Source organism: Aquarana catesbeiana, linkage group LG05, assembly GCF_042186555.1.
Source record: "Aquarana catesbeiana isolate 2022-GZ linkage group LG05, ASM4218655v1, whole genome shotgun sequence".
Lineage (NCBI taxonomy): Eukaryota > Metazoa > Chordata > Amphibia > Anura > Ranidae > Aquarana > Aquarana catesbeiana.
In genome coordinates this window covers 233,201,243-233,222,243 of record NC_133328.1, presented here as the reverse complement: position 1 = coordinate 233,222,243, position 21,001 = coordinate 233,201,243, and the positions used below count along the sequence as shown (strand labels likewise).

Here is a 21,001-nt window from a genome sequence, read left to right as displayed (position 1 = left end):
TACCACAGCTGACGTTTTGATTGACTGTGTTTATAGTTTCTTTTGATATTTTGCTATCATTAAAATCCCATCTACATAACCTTATGCGGTACTCTTTTACCCTCTTTTTTGCTGCCTAGAAAACCCCATGGGGGACAATTCCTTATTTTTATAAGGTGGGTGAGTAGTTGTACTAGGAAATGTGTTGCCGTTATACACTGAAAGTAAAGCCGTGTCCACTCTAAGGTTTAGACAAATTTCAGATTGTAAGCTCCTATGAGCAGGGCCCTTAAAACCCAATTGCTAACTGTTTTGCTAAATGTAGGATCATATATACTGTAGAATATTTTTTCATGCCAGTAAATGAATTTACATGTTGAGCTTTTCTCACTTCTTTTTAATTCGTTTTGGGGGGGTGGTGGTTTTGGGGAAGTTTAAAATCTTACTTATACCCATAGAAATTATAAGATATAATTGTGCACTAAAAAGCCGAATCTCTTCAGCAGACCTGCAAGTAAATGATAAAGGTGTTTAGGTGGAGTCTTTGTATATGACAGCTGTGGAGAATTGCAGGTAATGAGTTCAGCTGGTGGATAGGCAGTGTTGTATGTGTCAGCCCTGGTTCACATTGGTGCGATTTGGCATGTCAAATCACATGCCAAATCGGTGGCAATTGCACCTTTCTATTTGGTGCAGCACCGCAATTTCCAAAAGTAGATTCTCTACTACTTTTGGTGACTTCAGGGTGCGATTTTTACTGACATCTGTGCAGAAACTCACACAGATGTCTCTGAAATTCTGACTGACATGCGGGAATGAAATTGTGTGAGTTCAGCTGAACTCGCACAATTTCCTTCCACTGTCAATGTGAACCAGGGCTCAAACTGGGCCTTTGTCTTTGTAAAAATGTGTCTGCTGCAATCCGAGGGACACCATTTCCTATCAAACTATCTTAAGTTTGCCTTCAAATATCGTTATATGTAGAAAACAGATTTGCATATCTGCAAATAAACAAAAATAAAAAATTCTAATCGTGGTTGCTATTAAATATTCGCAGCTGCAATCAAAAGAGCATGGCTTCACCTTCTGACCCGGAAATTAGTCATTGTAATCACCTGGAAGTTCCTGTGCTGGTCAGGATCTCCATCTAGGAGGACATGGCAAGCTCCCTCTTTAGCAAAGAGGAGGTGATGCTCATTTGCCGGGTAAGTATAGGATATGCGCTTGTGCTAATTCAATGTGGGGGTGGATTTGGTATGGGTGGGGTTCATTGATTTGTTTATTTGGCATCACCACACATTTGCTTCTGGCCCATGTGCACACATCACTTCCTGCATTTGTTTTGCTGATGTAAATCAGTAAGGACTGTTGTGAGTGTGGTATGGAATCTTAATAATACATATGGGAAATTTGAATTATTAAGTTTTCAGTGTTTTGCTCAGTGCCTCCAACCTTACGGTAAAATTGTGAACTTTGTTCAGACAATCAGCTACATACCACAATAATAATAACACACTGTACATGATAAGGTTAAAACATAAACTGTAAACTGTAAAAAACTGTAAAACTGTAAACTGTAAAAAACTATTTAAATTCATCCAGTGTTAGGCGTCACCACTGGAACATGCGGGCATAGGAAGAATTGGGGTTGGCAGCAATAAATTGGGATGCATACAGGTTAGTTTTATCCACCATATTCTGCAGCAAATCTTGTGGGAAAAATAAAGAAAAATAATCAAATTGAAAAAATTTTGCAGTGTCGGGCTGCACACCTGGCTGTGCAGTGAAAGGGGGGATGATAGTGGATCCTGAGTTGGCAGGCAACCATAAGGGGTTTGCCAGGGCATTGGGAAGGTAGGACTGGGGCTGGGTTCTTCGGTTTGGGCGTGTGATTCCAGTACTTGTACTGGGCTCCTCTTCCTGGGGTCTGGCGCTGCCGGTGGTGGGCAGATCTCCTGATCTTGGTCCTGATCTCGGTCCTGATCTCATTTTTTGGGAGGGACGGTTTTCTCCGAGGACTCTGACTCTGATCCACTATCCTTCACTGGCTCGTATTCCAAACCAGAATCGGTTGATGGGAGCTCCCCGCTGCTCTCATCATCCAACATGGTAAGAAGGGCATATGCCTCCTAAGGTGTGTAAACCCTTTGTGACATTATGGTAGTGCTTTTTGGCGGGCCTATGTAATGGTACTGCTGGTGGTAGTGGTGGTACCGATGTATTAGTGGCGGGCCTGTGTGGTGGTACCGATGGCGGTACAGGTGGTGGTGGTATCAATGGCGGTACAGGTGGTAGTGGTGGTACCAACGTATTAGTGGCGGGCCTGTGTGGTGGTACCGATGGCGGTACAGGTGGCGGTATGGGTGGTGGTGGTGGTACCGATTGCAGTACAGGTGGCGGTACGGGTGGTGGTGGTACAGGTGGTGGTGGTGGCGGTACAGGTGGTGGTGGTGGTGGCGATCCTGGTAGCAGGCCTGTGTGCCGGGCCTGTGTGGTGGTATAGATGGTCAGCCTGATGGCGGTACCAATGGCAGTACCGATGGCAGTACTGGTAGCCTGTGTGGTGGTACCAATGGTGGTACTGATGGTGGTGGGCCTGTGACAAATGATTGACAGATGGGTTGATTGATTGACAGATGGGATGATTTTTGGCTGATTGACAGATGGGCTGATTGACAGATGGGCTGATTGATGGGCTGGGCTGTGTGACAGGTCCTCTTTATTGCGGGGTCATCTTGTGCACAGTATACAGACAGAACACGACACTGATATCTCTACACACTACTTACTGATCTTTTCTCTCTCTCCTCACACGATTGGTGTGAGGAGAGAGCATAGATCAGATAGTAACTGCTCCTGTGTTTACATTTGTGACCGTCTGTGATTGGACGCAGCTGGTCACGTGGTAAACAGCCAATTTCATTGGCTGTCTACCCTGATTGGGGAAGCGCTGTATCCAAGGGACACCCGCCTTCCTTGATCCCTGCCCTGCACTCCTCCGGTGGCACGCACGGATCGTGCTACCGAGTTTATTGTGACATGTGATTGGCTGTGTCTTTGACACAGCCGATCACGTGGTAAACAGCCAAATTCATTGGCTGTTTACCGTGATCGGGGAAACGCTGTGTCCGAGGGACACATGCCGTCCCCGATCGCCGTGCTGCGTGCCCCTGCTCGCGCGCTAGGGGGTTATCCTGCTGGACGTCATATGATGCCCAGTCAGGATAACACAACCACTGCCCAGCCATCAGTCTGCTACAATTTTGAGAGGAAAAGGTTATTAATATTTGTATGGTCTGTATCTTACCAGAGTTTAAAAAGGGAAGATATCCAACAAATTACAAGTACATTCGATTAGTTCCAGTAGCAAAGTCCAGCGGGATGGGGAGTGGTCAATTATCAGCAGGCTTCTTGTTCTTCTAGGGAGTGTATCCGGCATGTGGGTCTGTGGTCCTCTCTCCCTTTAACCACTTCCCGCCCGGCCTATAGCAGACTGATGGCTGGGCAGTGGTTGTGTTATCCTGACTGGGCATCATATGACGTCCAGCAGGATAACCCCCTAGCGCGCGAGCAGGGGCACGCAGCACGGCGATCGGGGACGGCATGTGTCCCTCGGACACAGCGTTTCCCCGATCACGGTAAACAGCCAATGAATTTGGCTGTTTACCACGTGATCGGCTGTGTCAAAGACACAGCCAATCACATGTCACAATAAACTCGGTAGCACGATCCGTGCGTGCCACCGGAGGAGTGCAGGGCAGGGATCAAGGAAGGCGGGTGTCCCTTGGATACAGCGCTTCCCCAATCAGGGTAGACAGCCAATGAAATTGGCTGTTTACCACGTGACCAGCTGCGTCCAATCACAGACGGTCACAAATGTAAACACAGGAGCAGTTACTATCTGATCTATGCTCTCTCCTCACACCAATCGTGTGAGGAGAGAGAGAAAAGATCAGTAAGTAGTGTGTAGAGATATCAGTGTCGTGTTCTGTCTGTATACTGTGCACAAGATGACCCCGCAATAAAGAGGACCTGTCACACAGCCCAGCCCATCAATCAGCCCATCTGTCAATCAGCCCATCTGTCAATCAGCCAAAAATCATCCCATCTGTCAATCAATCAACCCATCTGTCAATCATTTGTCACAGGCCCACCACCATCAGTACCACCATTGGTACCACCACACAGGCTACCAGTACTGCCATCGGTACTGCCATTGGTACCGCCATCAGGCTGACCATCTATACCACCACACAGGCCCGGCACACAGGCCTGCTACCAGGATCGCCACCACCACCACCACCTGTACCGCCACCACCACCACCTGTACCACCACCACCCGTACCGCCACCTGTACTGCAATCGGTACCACCACCACCACCCATACCGCCACCTGTACCGCCATCGGTACCACCACACAGGCCCGCCACTAATACGTTGGTACCACCACTACCACCTGTACCGCCATTGATACCACCACCACCTGTACCGCCATCGGTACCACCACACAGGCCCGCCACTAATACATCGGTACCACCACTACCACCAGCAGTACCATTACATAGGCCCGCCAAAAAGCACTACCATAATGTCACAAAGGGTTTACACACCTTAGGAGGCATATGCCCTTCTTACCATGTTGGATGATGAGAGCAGCGGGGAGCTCCCATCAACCGATTCTGGTTTGGAATACGAGCCAGTGAAGGATAGTGGATCAGAGTCAGAGTCCTCGGAGAAAACCGTCCCTCCCAAAAAATGAGATCAGGACCGAGATCAGGACCAAGATCAGGAGATCTGCCCACCACCGGCAGCGCCAGACCCCAGGAAGAGGAGCCCAGTACAAGTACTGGAATCACACGCCCAAACCGAAGAACCCAGCCCCAGTCCTACCTTCCCAATGCCCTGGCAAACCCCTTATGGTTGCCTGCCAACTCAGGATCCACTATCATCCCCCCTTTCACTGCACAGCCAGGTGTGCAGCCCGACACTGCAAAATTTTTTCAATTTGATTATTTTTCTTTATTTTTCCCACAAGATTTGCTGCAGAATATGGTGGATAAAACTAACCTGTATGCATCCCAATTTATTGCTGCCAACCCCAATTCTTCCTATGCCCGCATGTTCCAGTGGTGACGCCTAACACTGGATGAATTTAAATAGTTTTTAGGCCTTAGGTTTAATATGGGGCTTACAAAAAAGAATGAAGTCCATGCATATTGGTCCACCAACGCCATCCACCATATGCCCATATACTCCGCTGTTGTGTCCAGGACAAGATATGACATAATTATGTGTTTTCTCCACTTCAATGACAATTCACAGTGCCCTCAACGAGATCATCCCAACCATGACAAATTGTACAAGATACACCCCCTAATCAATTCCTTTTCCCAGCGATTTAGAGACTTTTTATCCCAGACCAAAAAATTTGTGTGGACGAGTCCCTCATACATTTCACTGTCCAACTGCACTTCAAGCAGTATATACCAAGCAAGAGAGCCAGGTATGGGCTTAAATTAAATAAATTATGTGATCGAGCCACTGGATATGTCTTCACATTCTGGATCTACGAAGGCAAAGACTCCCAGCTCCAGCCCCATGATTGCCCCACATATATTGGAACCAGTGGGAAAATTGACTGGAAGCTGGCATACCCCCTGTTCGACAAAGAAAACCAATTATATGTCAACAACTATTATACCAGCCTGCCCTTTTTTCATCACCTTTATAGTAAAAAAACCCTGGCCTGCTGTACTTTAAAAAAAAAAACGGAAGGGATTCCCACAAAATCTGTAGACAAAAAAATTTCAAAATGGAGAATTGGCATTCACGAGGAACGAGGAGGTGTTGGCCATGAAGTGGAGGAATGAGAAAGATGTCCACATCCTCTCTACCATCCACAATGACACCGTGGTGGAGATCCAAGGAAGACGCGGCCCCATTGTATAGCCCGAATGTGTCCACGATTACAATATGTACATGGGGGGTGGATTTAAACGATCAGATGCTACAGCCCTATTTATCAACCAGAAAGTCCCGTTATTGGTATAAGAAAGTTGCATTTCACCTGTTTCACATGACCCTTTTTAATTTGTTTGTCTGCTACCAAAAAGCAACTCAAAACCAACAAATCACCTACCTCAAGTATATTGAAGATATCATCACTGCCCTCATTTACCAACAAGGTCCTGCCCCAGGAAGCATTCTTTCTGATAGCGTGAGTCGACTTCACAAGCAACACTTTCCCTATCACATTCCCCCCACAGAATCTGGAAGAAGACGCCAAAAGAAATGCCGTGTATGCAGCAGAGGAGGAGTAAGAAGAGATACCGACTATTATTGTCCCCAATGTCCCTCCCAGCCTGGCCTGTGCATCAGAGATTGCTTCAAAAATTATCATACATCCATCCAATATTAGTTCCCCTTATTATTAACAGACTGCCATTTCCCCATTTGCCTGTTACCATGTTAATTAACTGACACTGGCCTGTTTACCAACGATGTCTTTGCTTGCCGATTTAAACCACGTTTCTGACTTCCACATGCACCAAACTCAGCCTGTTTACAGACGATGCCCCTGCCTGCCGATTTAAACCATGTTTCTGACTTCCACGTGCACCGACCTTGGCCTGTTAATCTACCAGGTTTTTGCCTGCCACTTGAACTGATCTTTTGGCCATCTACTTCAGTACACAGGGGTCTCACATATGTGAGTGGCTTCAGAATAGCGTTCTGAGTAGAGAAAAACAGTTTTTCGTTTTCTGTGCTCCCAGAACAGGGTCTGGTTGCCCGGAGGCTTCAAAGCTATTTGGGTGGGAGAAGCCTCTACCCCTGTCCCCCTGGCCCTAAGCTTGATGGCCTTCCTGCTGCCTGGACCAATACTTTGGCTGTGTTGACCATATTGCTGCCTGTAATGACCCATGACATTATGGCCCATGTTTCTTCCTGCTGCTTGGACCAATACATATATCTGCCTGCTGCCTCTACTGACTTTGGACAGTATTTCTGCCAGGACACACCTGCCTGCTACCTGGACCTGTGCTTTGGCTGTGCTCTGGCTGTGCTGACAGTATCTCTGCCTGTAGGAACTATGGACAGTATTCCTGCCTGCTGCCTGGATGATTGCTTTTTCCTTTGCTGACCTCATTCCTGCCTACTGCCTGGACCAATGCTCTCCTCTGTGGACCACTGCACTTCTAAAACCACAGGTAATCTTTTGTTATTTGGTATGTACCTGCTATGTGTTAGCAATATGAAGAGCCTTCAAAAATGTGATCGGTAGTCAGAAAATGATATGTGTAATTAATGCTGCTAGAATGCCTGGAGGTGCTACTTGGATGTTGGGCCTCTGTATGTGGCCAGGCTGTGTAAAAGTCTCCCACATGTGGTATTGTCATAGTCAGGAGGAGTAGCAGAGTGCATTTTGTGGTGTCATTTTTGCTATGTACATGCTATTTGTTAGAAATATCTTATAAATGGACAACTTTGTGTAAAAAAATTAACTGTTCAAAAGACTCATTATGCCTCATAGATTATATGTTGGGGTGTGTGCTTTCCAAAATGGGGTCATTTTGTGGAAAATTCCATTGTCCTGGTGCTCCAGGGCCTTCAAAAGTGTAATAGGTGGTTGAGAAACGATATGTGCAATTTATGCTTGTAGAACGCCCGAAGGTGCTACTTCAATGTTGGGCCTCTGTATGTGGCCAGGCTGTGTAAAAGTCTCACACATGTGGTATCGCCATACTCGGGAGGAGTAGCAGAATCTATTTTGGGGTGTAGTTGCAATTATGCATATGCTGTGTGAGAGAAATAACCTGTTAATATGACCAGTTTGTGTTAAAAAAAAAAAATCTTAATTTTCCCAAGAATTGTGGGAAAAAATTACAACTTCAAAAAACTCACCATGCCTCTTAGTAAATACTTAGGACTGTCTACTTTCCAAAAGGGGGTCGTTTGGGGGGTACTTGTACTTTCCTGGCTTGTTAGTGTCTCAAGAAATGAGATAGGCCTTCAGTACATCAGGTGTGATCAGATGTGATCAATTTTCAGTGATTGGCACCATAGTTTGTATACTTTATAACTTTCACAAAGACCAAATAATATACACTAATTTGGGTTATTTTTACCAAAGATATGTAGCAGTATAAATTTTGCCACAAATTTATGAAGAAAAATTACTTATTTGCAAAATTTTACAATAGAAACTAAAAAAAGTGTGTTTTTTTTTTTTTCAAAATTTTCGCTGTTTTTTTGCTTATATGCAAAAAATAAAAAATGATTAAAAGTGATTAAATACCACCAAAAGAAAGCTCTATTTGTGAGAAGAAAATGATAAAAATTTTGTTTGGATACAGTGTAGCATGACTGCGTAATTGTCATTCAAAGTGTGAGAGCGCTGAAAGCTGAAAATTGGTCTGGGCGGGAAGGTGCATAAGTGCCTGGTATTAAAGTGGTTAATCATATGTGTTTCTCTTTTTATTGGGTGCAGTCCAATCGTCGAATTGGTGCCTTCCCACCTTAAGTTTACCATCCCATGATTGGTTGGTTCCAAATATGGGCTGTCCCCCATCTTGTGTACTTTGCTGGCTATAAGAAATTTAGACCTAAACAATTATCTTGAGATAGGTATTCATCGGATAAAACAACCACAGCCTTTCAACCATAAAATACTGGTGCCAAGTTCTTTGACAATATATGGATGATTTCTGATATATACTGATTTTCGTCTGTAGCCAGTATGGTATATTTAGCATATATATTTTGTAGTTCTGTTTAAAACTTGCAACTGGTGCCGTTCTGGTGTGTAATTAACCGGGTGTCCCTGCCATTGTCTGGTGCCAGGTAAATCAACTCTATTGAGGAGGTACCCTTGTTCTTGAAACAATTGGGCTTGTTTGACATGGACTTTCTTTGATCAAAGACTTTTGAGATCCAGATTTCAAACCATCAATTCACCATTGTCGGCTGGGGTTGAGTTAAGCAGACACCATTGCCCAGGTTCCTGCTCAGTATATGAGAGTTTGCGTATTAATCCCCTACCTCCCACCTGTAAGCATATTTCAATCAACCTTTCCTTGGGGGGGCGCTCCTCTGGTCTGGGATCTCCTTGACTAATTTTATGAGTATTTTATGAATTAAAACAATGTTTATGTATCCAAACCATGACAGGACTATGAAAATATACATGAGAGCTCCTTTTACTAATATAATTTTGGACTTCTGTCTTGTATGACAAGTTGTACCCCATTATTCTCAATGATAACCATTCATATCTGTGCTACTTCAAGTCGCAGCAACTTTAAAGTAGTCTGTGTACTACTTTTGGTGTGACTTTCATGCCACTTGAGGTATATAGGTATATATATTACACGGGCATTTCCACAAGTTGCAGCGGCAAAGTGGCAGCAAAATAGTGTGTCTTTCAAGTCGCAGCAGTGTGAATGAGATTCATGGATAACACCTTTGAATTTGGCCCTGTTCTCACTTGTGCAACCTTAAAGTGGGGCAAATTCGTCCCTGCACTATCTTGGTTTGACTTTGATGTGATTTGAGGTCCATACACCACAAGATTACACAGGCGTTGCTTCAAGTCATGGCAAAGCTGTGCAATTTTAAGGTTGCACAAATTCAAATGGTGTTATCAATTAATCTCATTAGGTTACTTTCACATTTGGGTGACTTTTCATGCAGCTTTGGTCCTCAGAGTTGCATGAAAATTTGCCCCCCCATGATTTCCATTCATTTGTATGCAACTTCACCCATGTTCACATAGCTATGAATTGACATGTTATATTGCAGGCCTAATCGGCGCCAGTTGACGGCAACAAAACTGTCCGAATTGGTGTGATGCTGCACCGATTCCCAAAAGTAGTTCCTGCACTACTTTGGGTGACTTCAGGGGGTGATTGCTTACCTCCCAACTTTTTGAGATGGGAATGAGGGACACCTATTAGCAAAAGTATGTAGGCATAGGACACACCCCCTAACACGCCTCCTTAAAGGAGAATTATTAAAAAAAAAAGTGCTTTTACCAATAATATTCCTTTAGCTTGGCTTTAGAAATTTACAAACAAAGCAATTTAGAAAGTAGATGAAAGGTTTAGCACTGGGAAACCCTTTTTGAAAGATAAAAAGTGCATTTTATATACAACTATATAGATCAGAACAAAATGAGGGACAAATGAGGAGGAAAGAGGGACTTTGTTCCAAATCAGGGACAGTTGGGACCTATGCACTAGACATCTGTGCATGAAAGTGCACTGATGTCTCTAAAATTGCTCACAAAGTCGGGCTGAGGCCCTTTTTACACTTATGCAACTTTTCCTGTGACTTTGGACATCAAAGTTGCAAGACAAGTTCATACCGCATGATTTTCATTGAGTACCATTCATATCTGTGCAACATCAAGTCACATCGACTTCAAAGTAGTCCCTGTACTACTTTGGTCAAACTTTGATACGAATTAAGGACCATAGACCTCAAGTTTATACAGGCATTCCCTGAAAACGCAGAAAAGTTGCCACCGCAAAATCATGGGGAAATCGCAGCAAAATTGCGCGACTTTCCCTGCGACTCCTGCATCCATAGACCTCAACATTATTGTATAGAATCAAACATTAGCATAGTGGTATGCCCTGCTACCTTCAAAGGTGCAAGCCATGAGTTTTAATCCCACCAACGGTATCACCTCCTGAAAACGTGCATTGTACTCAGCAGCTTAATTAGCTAATGCATATCAGTTTGGTTTATTCCATAATTTTAACTCTTCAAATGCATGCAATGGTATGTAATTATTCAATAATATTATGGTGGGGAATTCCAAAAATCAGGGAAAAAATGTTGTAGGGTCCCCCCAGTACATACCAGGCCCTTTGGGTCTGGTATGGACTTTAAGGGAAACCCCACACCAAAATTTAAAAAAAGACGTGAGGCCCCCCAAAATCCATACCAGACCCTTATCCAAGCATGCAGCCTGGAAGTCAGGATGGTGGGGTGAGCGAGCACCCCCCTCCTGAACCATACCAGGCCACATGCCCTCAATGAGGGGAGGCTTCTTTGGGGTCCCCCCCAAAGCACCTTGTCTCCATGGGACAAGGGCCTCTTCCCAACAACCCTGGTTGGTGGTTGTCTGGGTCTGTGGGTGGGGGGCTTATCAGAATCTGGAAGCCCCCGGCCCATCATGTGAATGGGTATGGAGTACATCGTACCCTTACCCGTTCATGAAAAAAGCAGTGAAATGTTAAAAAAAAGCTGGTTTTTGACAAGTCCTTTTTTTGTAAAATAGCCCCGAGCCATCTTCCCTGAGCCGCCTTCTCCTGCCGCTGTCTCTCCCACTGCTTTCTTCTCCCCAAGTTGTCTTCTCCCCGAGCCGTCTCTCCTGCCGCCACCATCTTCTCAAATCTGCTATGTTCTTCTGCACCGCTGGTTGCCCGCTAATATAAAAAAAAGCAGCTCTTCTTCTGTGGCGGTCTTCTTCTGTGGCGGTCTTCCTCCGCTGTGTTGTCACCCGCTGTGTGGTGTCTCTTACATAGCCATGGGGCTGGCTCATTGGATGGCCACAGAAGACTGCCACAGAAGAAGAGCAGCTTTTTTTATTAGTGGGTAACCAGCTGCACGGAAGAGCACAGCAGCGGGAGAAGACGGCGGATGCAGGAGAGGTGGCTCGGGGAGAAGAAACATAAAACACTAGTAAATATATTTTCTATGCATGATTATGCTACTGTAAGTCCAATGGGCTAGTGTTCAGCGCTTCTACCTTGAAAAACTCAGGCCTTGAAGGATTTAAGGGTTCAAATGCCACAGAGGGATACTAAAAGATTGCATTGGTGAAAAATAAGGCAAATGACTATTAGCCAAAGCAGCATATGCTGAAAATAGGCGAATGCCAATTAGCCAATGCACTTTAGTTTGCCTGATTTTATTATATTAACCACTTAAGGACCGAGCCTCTTTCTGAGATTTGTTGTTTACAAGTTAAAAACAGGGGTTTTTTTTGCTCAAAAATTACTTAGAACCCCCAAACAATATACATTTTTTTTTCTAACACCCTAGAGAATAAAATGGTGATCATTGCAATACTTCCTGTCACACCATATTTGCGCAGCGGTCTTACAAGTGCACTTTTTTTGGAAAAAATACACTTTTTTGAATTAAAAAAATAAGACAACAGTAAAGTTAGACAATTTTTTTAATATTGTGAAAGATAATTTTACGCTGAGTAAATTGATACCCAACATGTGACTCTTCATAATTGCGCCCGCTCGTGGAATGGCGACAAATTTTTACCCTTAAAAATCTCTATAGGTGAAGTTTAAAATATTACACAGGTTGCATGTTTTAAGTTAGAGCGGAGGTCTAGGGCTAGAATTATTGCTCTCGCTCTTCTGATCACGGCAATACCTCACACGTGTGGCTTGAACACTGTTTTTATATGCGGGCGCTACTCACGTATGCGTTCACTTCTGCAGCGAGCTCGTCGGGATGGGGCACGTTTACATTTTTTTTCTTATTTATTTTACCTTTTTTTTTACATTTTTACACTTTTTTTTTTTAAATGTGTCACTTTTATTCCTATTACAAGGAATGTAAACATCCTTTGTAATAGAAAAAAGCATGACAGGACCTCTTAAATATAAGATCTGGGTTCAAAAAGACCTCAAATCTCATATTTACATTAAAATGCAATTTAAAAAAAAAATGTTATTTAAAAAAATGAAAAAAAATGTCCCTTTAAGAGCTATGGGTGGAAGTGACGTTTTGACATTGCTTCCGCCCTGCAATGATATGGAGACGGGTGGGGCCATCTTCCCCCTCACTTGTCTGCATGTCAGGCCACGAGAAGGATGCGATCACCGGATTGCGAATAGGTGCAGGAACTCCCCCCCCTTCTGAGTCACTCAAAAAATAGATCCGCTCCAGCAACAATAGATCGCCCAGCAGCCAGCATTAATAGACCCTCCAGCCCACCCCAGCACCCCTTGCCAATACACATAGTACATTCAGTGCTGGAGGTGCCGAAACTGTGTTCCGCCGCGTTCCCGCTGAAAAAAAGCCCTGTGTGTGTGTATGTATGTATGTATGTGTATATATATATTCGTCCTCTAGGACTTCTGTGTCGGGTTTGTTTTGCTACCATAGCCACCATTTACTGCGCTGTCCAGTTCAATTGAACCTACTTTTTACCACTCATTTTATCATTTGTTGGATATAATCAATTGCACTTTTTATACCAATAAATTTTCAATTTTTTGCAACAGATTTACACCATGTGGAGGTTTTTTTCTTGTTTCCTTGCCATACCATGAAGATTGCTGGAGATCGAGTGGAACCTAGCAGACGATCGTAGTCGGTACCTGGATAAAGAACAGGGTCCAACAGGATGCCCAGGCCCAATTCAGCTCCTTCAGGGATACATTAGCCTTTCAGGCTTTTCTCCCCTACCAAGTCTACCTATCTGATCGGAACCAGATCTACCCCACCGTTTGACGGTACAAGCCTTTTTGACTCACCGCCGACGGCCTGTGAGTCCACCACCTCTGGTAAGGGCACTATATTTCTATGTGTTTGAAGTTATGTTTGGAGAAGATACTATCCGGCATGCTGAGATGTCCCTATCATTCTTGTAGAAATACTCATGAAGATTTGGAATACCAACAGTGTTATATTGGCACCTTTATGAGCTTACATTCTACATATGGACTATAGACTTGCTATGTTATATCTATATATCATGTTTTTTTACATTCCATCAGATGGATTTGATAGACATGCAGTATTGTTAATTTCAGGTTAACCATATCTACATTAGTTTATCCTTATGGTATTGCTATACTCCCCACTTTACTTGGCTGCTTTTAATTTTTGGGGTTCGTTTATATTTTTTTCTTATTTTTTCCTTATTTGTTCTTTATCCTTGAGGTCACATTTATTATGACCTACTCACCTATGTGAATTTCATTCTTGAGGTCACACCCAGTATTACCTTCACCTTTATGGTCACCAGTATAGCATTACACCATCTTTGACCCACCAACCACAATATCTTGGTGGTCACACACCTTATATTTTCTCTTTCTGGTCACTTAATGTGTCACCATCACCTATTGTGACTCTGCATTTATCAATGTAGATTTTCAGCACATTTTATGAGCGCCACACATTGTTGTTTCACTTATATTTACAATTAGCCTGCTTGTGGTGTCGGCTGCTTTTTCCTTTGGAGTTGGCGCAGCAGTTTCTACATTTATTCAACCTAAATGTTTAATACTTGTAACTTTACAGAATAGCAGATATTAGTCTGTAATAATCATTCATAACTGCATTTGTTAGCAAAAGAAGGAAAAAACTAGGAATACTAATTGCAATATCCATCAATAGATGCACACAAGGTACAGCAAATCTCACATAAAAATGTTTCTTTCACATACATGAATCATGGTTGCAGTGCAGTGCTATATAATAACTAGGGATGAGCTTTGAATTTGAGTCAAACTCATGTTCTACTCGAACATTGGCTGTTCGCAAGTTCGCCGAACAGCGAACAATTTGGGGTGTTCGCGGCAAATTCGAATGCCGCGCAACACCCTTTAAAAGTCTATGGGAGAAATCAAAAGTGCTAATTTTAAAGGCTTATATGCACGTTATTGTCATAAAAAAGTGTTTGGGGACCTGGGTCCTGCCCCAGGGGACATGGATCAATGCAAAAAAAGTTTTAAAAACGGCCGTTTTTCCAGGAGCAGTGATTTTAATAATGCTTAAAGTCAAACAATAAAAGTGTAATATCCCTTTAAATTTCGTAGCTGGGGGGTGTCTATAGTATGTCTGTAAAGGGGCGCATGTTTCCCGTGTTTAGAACAGTCTGACAGCAAAATGACATTTCAAAGGAAAAAAGTCATTTAAAACTACTCGCGGCTATTGCATTGCCGGTCCGACAATACACATAAAAGTTCATTGATAAAAACGGCATGGGAATTCCCCATAGGGGAACCCCGAACTAAAATTTAAAAAAAAATGATGTGGGGGTCCCCCTAAATTCCATACCAGGCCCTTCAGGTCTGGTATGGATATTAAGGGGAACCCCGGCCAAAATTTAAAAAAAAAATGACGTGGGGTCCCCCTAAATTCCATACCAGACCCTTCAGGTCTGGTATGGATTTTAAGGGGAACCCAGTGCCAAAATAAAAAAAAAAAATGGCGTGGGGTCCCCCCAAAAATCCATACCAGACCCTTATCCGAGCACGCAACCTGGCAGGCCACAGGAAATGAGGGGGGGCGAGAGAGCGCCCCCCCTCCTGAACCATACCAGGCCACATGCCCTCAACATTGAGAGGGTGCTTTGGGGTAGCCCCCCAATACACCTTGTCCCCACAACCACCAGCCAGGGTTGTGGGGGTCTGCGGGCGAGGGGCTTATCGGAATCTGGAAGCTCCCTTTAACAAGGGGACCCCCAGATCCCGCCCCCCCTGTGTGAAATGATAAGGGGGTACAAAAGTACCCCTACCATTTCACAAAAAAACTGTCAAAAATGTTAAAAATGACAAGAGACAGTTTTTGACAATTCCTTTATTTAAATGCTTCCTCTTTCTTCTTTCTTCTATCTTCCTTCATCTTCTTCTTCTTCTTCTGGTTCTTCTGGCTCTTCTGGTTCTTCCTCCGGCGTTCTCGTCCAGCATCTCCTCTGCGGCATCTTCTATCTTCTTCTCCTCGGGCCGCTCTGCACCCATGGCATGGGGGGAGGCTCCCACTCTTCTCTTCATCTTCTTCTCCTCTTCATCTTCATCTTCTTCTCTTCTTCATCTTCTTCTCCGGGCCGCTCCGCATCCATGCTGGCATGGAGGGAGGCTCCCACTGTGTGACGCGTCTCCTCTTCTGACGATTCTTAAATAACAGGGGCACGGGACATGACGGGACTTCCCTGTGGCATTCCCCATGACGTCACAGGGAAGTCCCGTCAAGTCACCATGCGTCAGAGGGGGGCGGGGTCACCGGGTGGCCCTGCCCCCCATTATTTAAGAACCGTCAGAAGAGGAGATGCGTCACACAGCGTGAGCCTCCCTCCATGCCAGCATGGGTGTGGAGTGGCCCGGAGAAGAAAATGAAGAGGAGAAGAAGATGAAGAAGAAGATGAAGAAGAGAAGAAGATGAAGAGAAGAGCGGGAGCCTCCCCCCATGCCATGGGTGCGGAGCAGCCCGAGGAGAAGAAGATAGAAGATGACGCGGAGGAGATGCTGGACGATAACGCCGGAGGAAGAACCAGAAGAGCCAGAAGAACCAGAAGAAGATGAAGAAGAAGATGAAGGAAGATAGAAGAAAGAAGAAGCATTTAAATAAAGGAATTGTCAAAAACTGTCTCTTGTCATTTTTAACATCTTTGACAGTTTTTTAGTGAAATGGTAGGGGTACTTTTGTACCCTCTTACCATTTCACATGGGGGTCCAGGATCTGGGGGTCCCCTTGTTAAAGGGAGCTTCCATATTCCGATAAGCCCCCCGCCCGCAGACCCCCACAACCACCGGCCAGGGTTGTGGGGATTTGGCCCTTGTCCTCATCAACATAGAGACAAGGTGTTTTGGTGGCTACCCCAAAGCACCCTCCCAATGTTGAGGGCATGTGGCCTGGTACGGTTCAGGAGGGGGGGGTGCTCTCTCGTCCCCCCCTCTTTTCCTGCGGCCTGCCAGGTTGTGTGCTCGGATAAGGGTCTGGTATGGATTTTTGGGGGGACCCCACGCCGTTTTTTTTTTATTTTGGAGCGGGGTTCCCCTTAAAATCCATACCAGACCTGAAGGGTCTGGTATGGAATTTAGGGGGACCCCCATGTAATTTTTTTTTTTAATTTTGGCCGGGTTCCCCTTAATATCCATACCAGACCTAAAGGGCCTGGTATAGAATTTAGGGGGACCCCCACGTCATTTTTTTTTTTTTATTTTGGTTCGGGGTTCCCCTGTGGGGAATTCCCATGCCGTTTTTATCAATGAACTTTTATGTGTATTGTCGGACCGACAATGCAATAGCCGCAAGTAGTTTTAAATGACTTTTTTTCGTTTGAAATGTCATTTTGCTGTCAGACTGTTCTAAACATGGGAAACATGCGCCCCTTTACAGGCATACTATAGAGACCCCCAGCTACGAAATTTAAAGGGATATTACACTTTTATTGTTTCACTTTAAGCATTATTAAAATCACTGCTCCTGAAAAAATGGCCGTTTTTAAAACTTTTTTTTGCATTGATCCATGTCCCCTGGGGCAGGACCCAGGTCCCCAGACACTTTTTATGACAATAACTTGCATATAAGCCTTTAAAATTAGCACTTTTGATTATTCATGTTCGTGTCCCATAGACTTTAACGGTGTTCGCGTGTTCGAACAAACTTTTTTCCTGTTCGCATGTTCTGGTGCGAACCGAACAGGGGGGTGTTCGGCTCATCCCTAATATTAACTTAGTAAAAATTGGCATTTCCATATATTACATATATTACTAGTGAATGTTCGCCGCTAATAGCACTCTTTTCCATTCGCATGTTCACTTGTTGAAATCCTAATTGCCTAAAATTGGCTCTTTTACATGTAATAGCGCCCAGTACTTCCCGGCGCTATAGTAAATGGCCTCCTATGTGTCTTAATATTCATTAGGATAACTGTGACCCTGTTGTGTTAGTCTAATAATCTTTGAAAATTAGCTCAACTGTGTATGTACCATTAGTTATTGAGTTTTGAACAAAAAGGTAACAAGCATAAACTGCAATGCTGGACATTAACCAATTAGTCTCCAAGAAGACCAACACTCTTTGTCTGTCTATTTTGAAAGAATTATCAAAACAGCCTTATTTAAAGAGGATTAAGTAGAGTATCGATCTCTAATCTCTAATCTCTAATCTCTATCTCTCCTTGTAAGGAATTTTCAGCATGTTCCTCTTGTGGGAGTGATAATGATTGTGGGAAGCAAAGTCATAATATCGGCTAGTAGTGTGGTTGTCTTTTGCTTACCCTCTGCAGGAATGTCCTCGGGTGAGTCACCTGGACAAGGGTTGACCCACAGGATTGAGTTGTTTTCACCTCTGGTGAGATGGTGTATAGCAAGGAATCTTTTGTGTTTGCAGGTCCGAGTAAGCTAAGACAAACTGAGTTGAATGTTAATGGTGAGTAAAACATTAAGGAAATTAAAGAACAAAAGTACCTCAGCCTTGCATACAATGGATCTTCAAACTAGTTAGAGTACAGCAATTTCAAGAAAACAAAGAAGTTAATGCAGAGCTGGTATTGTCTTTTTGAACTCTGTTAGGGCAGAAGCTGTGGTTTATTTTTTGTTCAACCGTTAACCATAACTTTATAAAGGGAAGGGTGCCATCTAGTAGGCAAACGTTTAACCACTTCCCGACCAGCCGCCACAGTTATACTGCATCAGGTTGGTTCCCTTGCGTGAGCCGTCATAGCTATGCGTCGGCTCGCGGGGTCGGGATAGCAGGCGCGCACGCCCGCTGCGCAGCGGGGGTGCCGATGCTCGTGGCCAGCGGTCACGATGACTGCCGGCTACGAGTGATCGTGAGCAGGAGACACAGAACAGGTACAAGTGTGTGTAAACACACACTTCCCTGTTCTGTTCTGACAGGAGTGACAGATTGTGTGTTCCTATTAGCTAGGAACCGCAATCCATCACTTCCTCTAGTAAGTCCTCCTCTAGTAAGTTTGCTCTTTTTTTGTTTACAAAAAATAAAAACCACGGAGGCTATCAAATGCCACCAAAAGAAAGCTATATTTGTGGGAAAAAAAGGACGTCAATTTTGTTTTGGGTGCAACGTCGCACGACCGCGCAATTGTCAGTTAAAGCGACGCAGTGCCGAATCGCAAAAAGTGCTCTGGTCAGGAAGGGGGTAAATTATTTTGGGGCTGAAGTGCTTAAATGATAACTTTCCAGCATGCGAGAAGTGTAATGGTGAATCACCCATGTGCTTTATAGTTACTGTATTATGTTGAGAAACTCGTATAAGTTACACAGCTTTGAATTAATTGTGTGATAAGGGAATGCGACCAGTAGATTTATCTTGGTTCCCTTGTCCTGGGGTTTTTAGCAACTGGGTATTTGTAGTTGCTGTTGTTCGTGTTTCTACGTTGCTTTCCTAGTTGGAAAGGGGATTTAGCATGGAGGGTGTGTTATTAATGGCTGGTGGTAGGCAGAATTCTGCTTACCAGTCTGGCAATTCGACCAGGGCAATCTGAAGATTTTCACAGAAATTGGTCAGGTCATCAGGGTCACGCAATACATGTTGTTTGCCATTAAAGGTGGCCTGCAATGCGAAGGGAAACTTCCATCTATAGGTAATGCCTTTTTCTTTTAAGACTTCCAATTTTAGTGTGATCGGAGACAGATCCTGGAAGAGCTGGACATTCTCACCATTAAATGTGACCAGATCATTTAATCTTGCTTTTTGGAGGATTTGCTTCCTTAAGGCAGAAGTTAGGGAGGCAGCAAATAATGTCTCTTGGGGGAGCATCATCTGGGGCTCTGGGTCTGAGAGCTATGTGTGCTCTGTCATATTCTATTTGTGATTCCTTAGGTCTTTCTATGAGGCTATTAAAGATGGATGATAGGGCAGGTTTGAGTTGGTCAGGGGGTCACAGCTTTAGATATCCCCCTTACTCTGATGTTATTACTTCTCCCTCTATTGTCCAGGTCTTCAATCTGCTTACCTTCAAAGAGTCCCACTTCCTCCAGGTACAGGGGGTGGCTATGGGCACATTTTGTGCACCCGCCTATGCCAACCTGTACCTGGGGGGGTGGGAACGTTCTATTTTCTTGGACGATACCTTATCATAATATACGAGCCAAGCGATATGCTGGCTGCGTTATATTGATGATATATTCATCGTTTGGTCCGGTACTGCAGACAATTTGAACACCTTTATTGAGATGTTGAACTGCAATTCTTTCAACCTCAAATTTACAGTTTCTAGCAACATGTCTAAAATCACCTTTCTTGATCTTACCATCTTTAAAGACAGCAATGGCTGCCTGGCCTCTACGCTCTTCAGAAAAGACACGGCAGGCAACACACTTCTACATGCCGACAGTGCTCACCCACATAGTCTCATCCGCAGTATTCCATACGCACAATATTGAAGACTTTGTAGAAACTGTACCTTCACTGAGGAATTCAAACAACAGGCTAATTCACTCCGTGATCGGCTAAGGGCAAGGGGCTATAGCAAATCCCTTCTTCGCCGAGCATATAACAGAGCATTGCGCCAACTCTCTGCTATACCATACCAAGACCCCCAAAACCAATCAAGTTGTAAGATATGTCACTAGATTCTCTCAACATCCTGATGAATTACGTGACATCCTGACAGCACACTGGTCTCTGCTGCGGGATGATCCCATTCTTGCCAAATATGTTAACCCTACTTCGGATATTACTTTCCGCAGATCTAGGTCCCTACGGGATAAACTTGCGTCAAGCCATTACCTCAACAATTCAGGAGTTCAACGTCACCCCAATTGTATCACCAGATGTGGGAGGTGTACTTTCTGCCCGTGGATCTGCACGGGCACTCGTTTTACACTGCCCAGTTGGGAAATCTTCACCACCACTTTTCATGCCGCCTGCGAAACCCAGGGTATAGTCTACCTGATGACATGCAAATGCAGAGCTTTTTATGTAGGAAAAACTATTAGGCAGTTTCGCTCCAGTATCAAAGATCACATTTACTATTCAGGGGGGGAATGATCACCTCAGTAAGCAGACATCTGGGCCTATACCACAAATTCGACACCTCAGTGGTCTCCTTCATTGCCCTTGCAGTGATTCCCAAAAACCCACGTGGTGGTGATTAGGACAAAAAATACTTAAAAAAGAGACACTTTGGATAGAAAGCCTGGATGCCACCCATGCTCCTGGTATTAATGAGGCTCAGTCTTATAAACCGTTCCTTTAACTAACTCATCTGAAATAATCCGCTTCTATATAGCCTATGAGATATTCTAGTTATATTTTCATATACACATTATTACTTTACGTTTCTTTTGCT

The 21,001-nt window shown here is 44.1% G+C and overlaps 1 protein-coding gene across 1 annotated transcript in view; it reads left to right on the top strand.

Moving 5' to 3' along the window:
• The window catches only part of LOC141145984 (uncharacterized), a 46,039-nt gene extending 26,647 nt beyond the window's left edge, over positions 1–19,392 (top strand). The window contains exon 4 of the mRNA XM_073632769.1: positions 19,327–19,392. Coding sequence (XP_073488870.1) covers positions 19,327–19,392 — 66 coding nt within the window. The remainder of the gene's footprint in view (positions 1–19,326) is intronic.
• Positions 19,393–21,001: the final 1,609 nt, after the last annotated feature.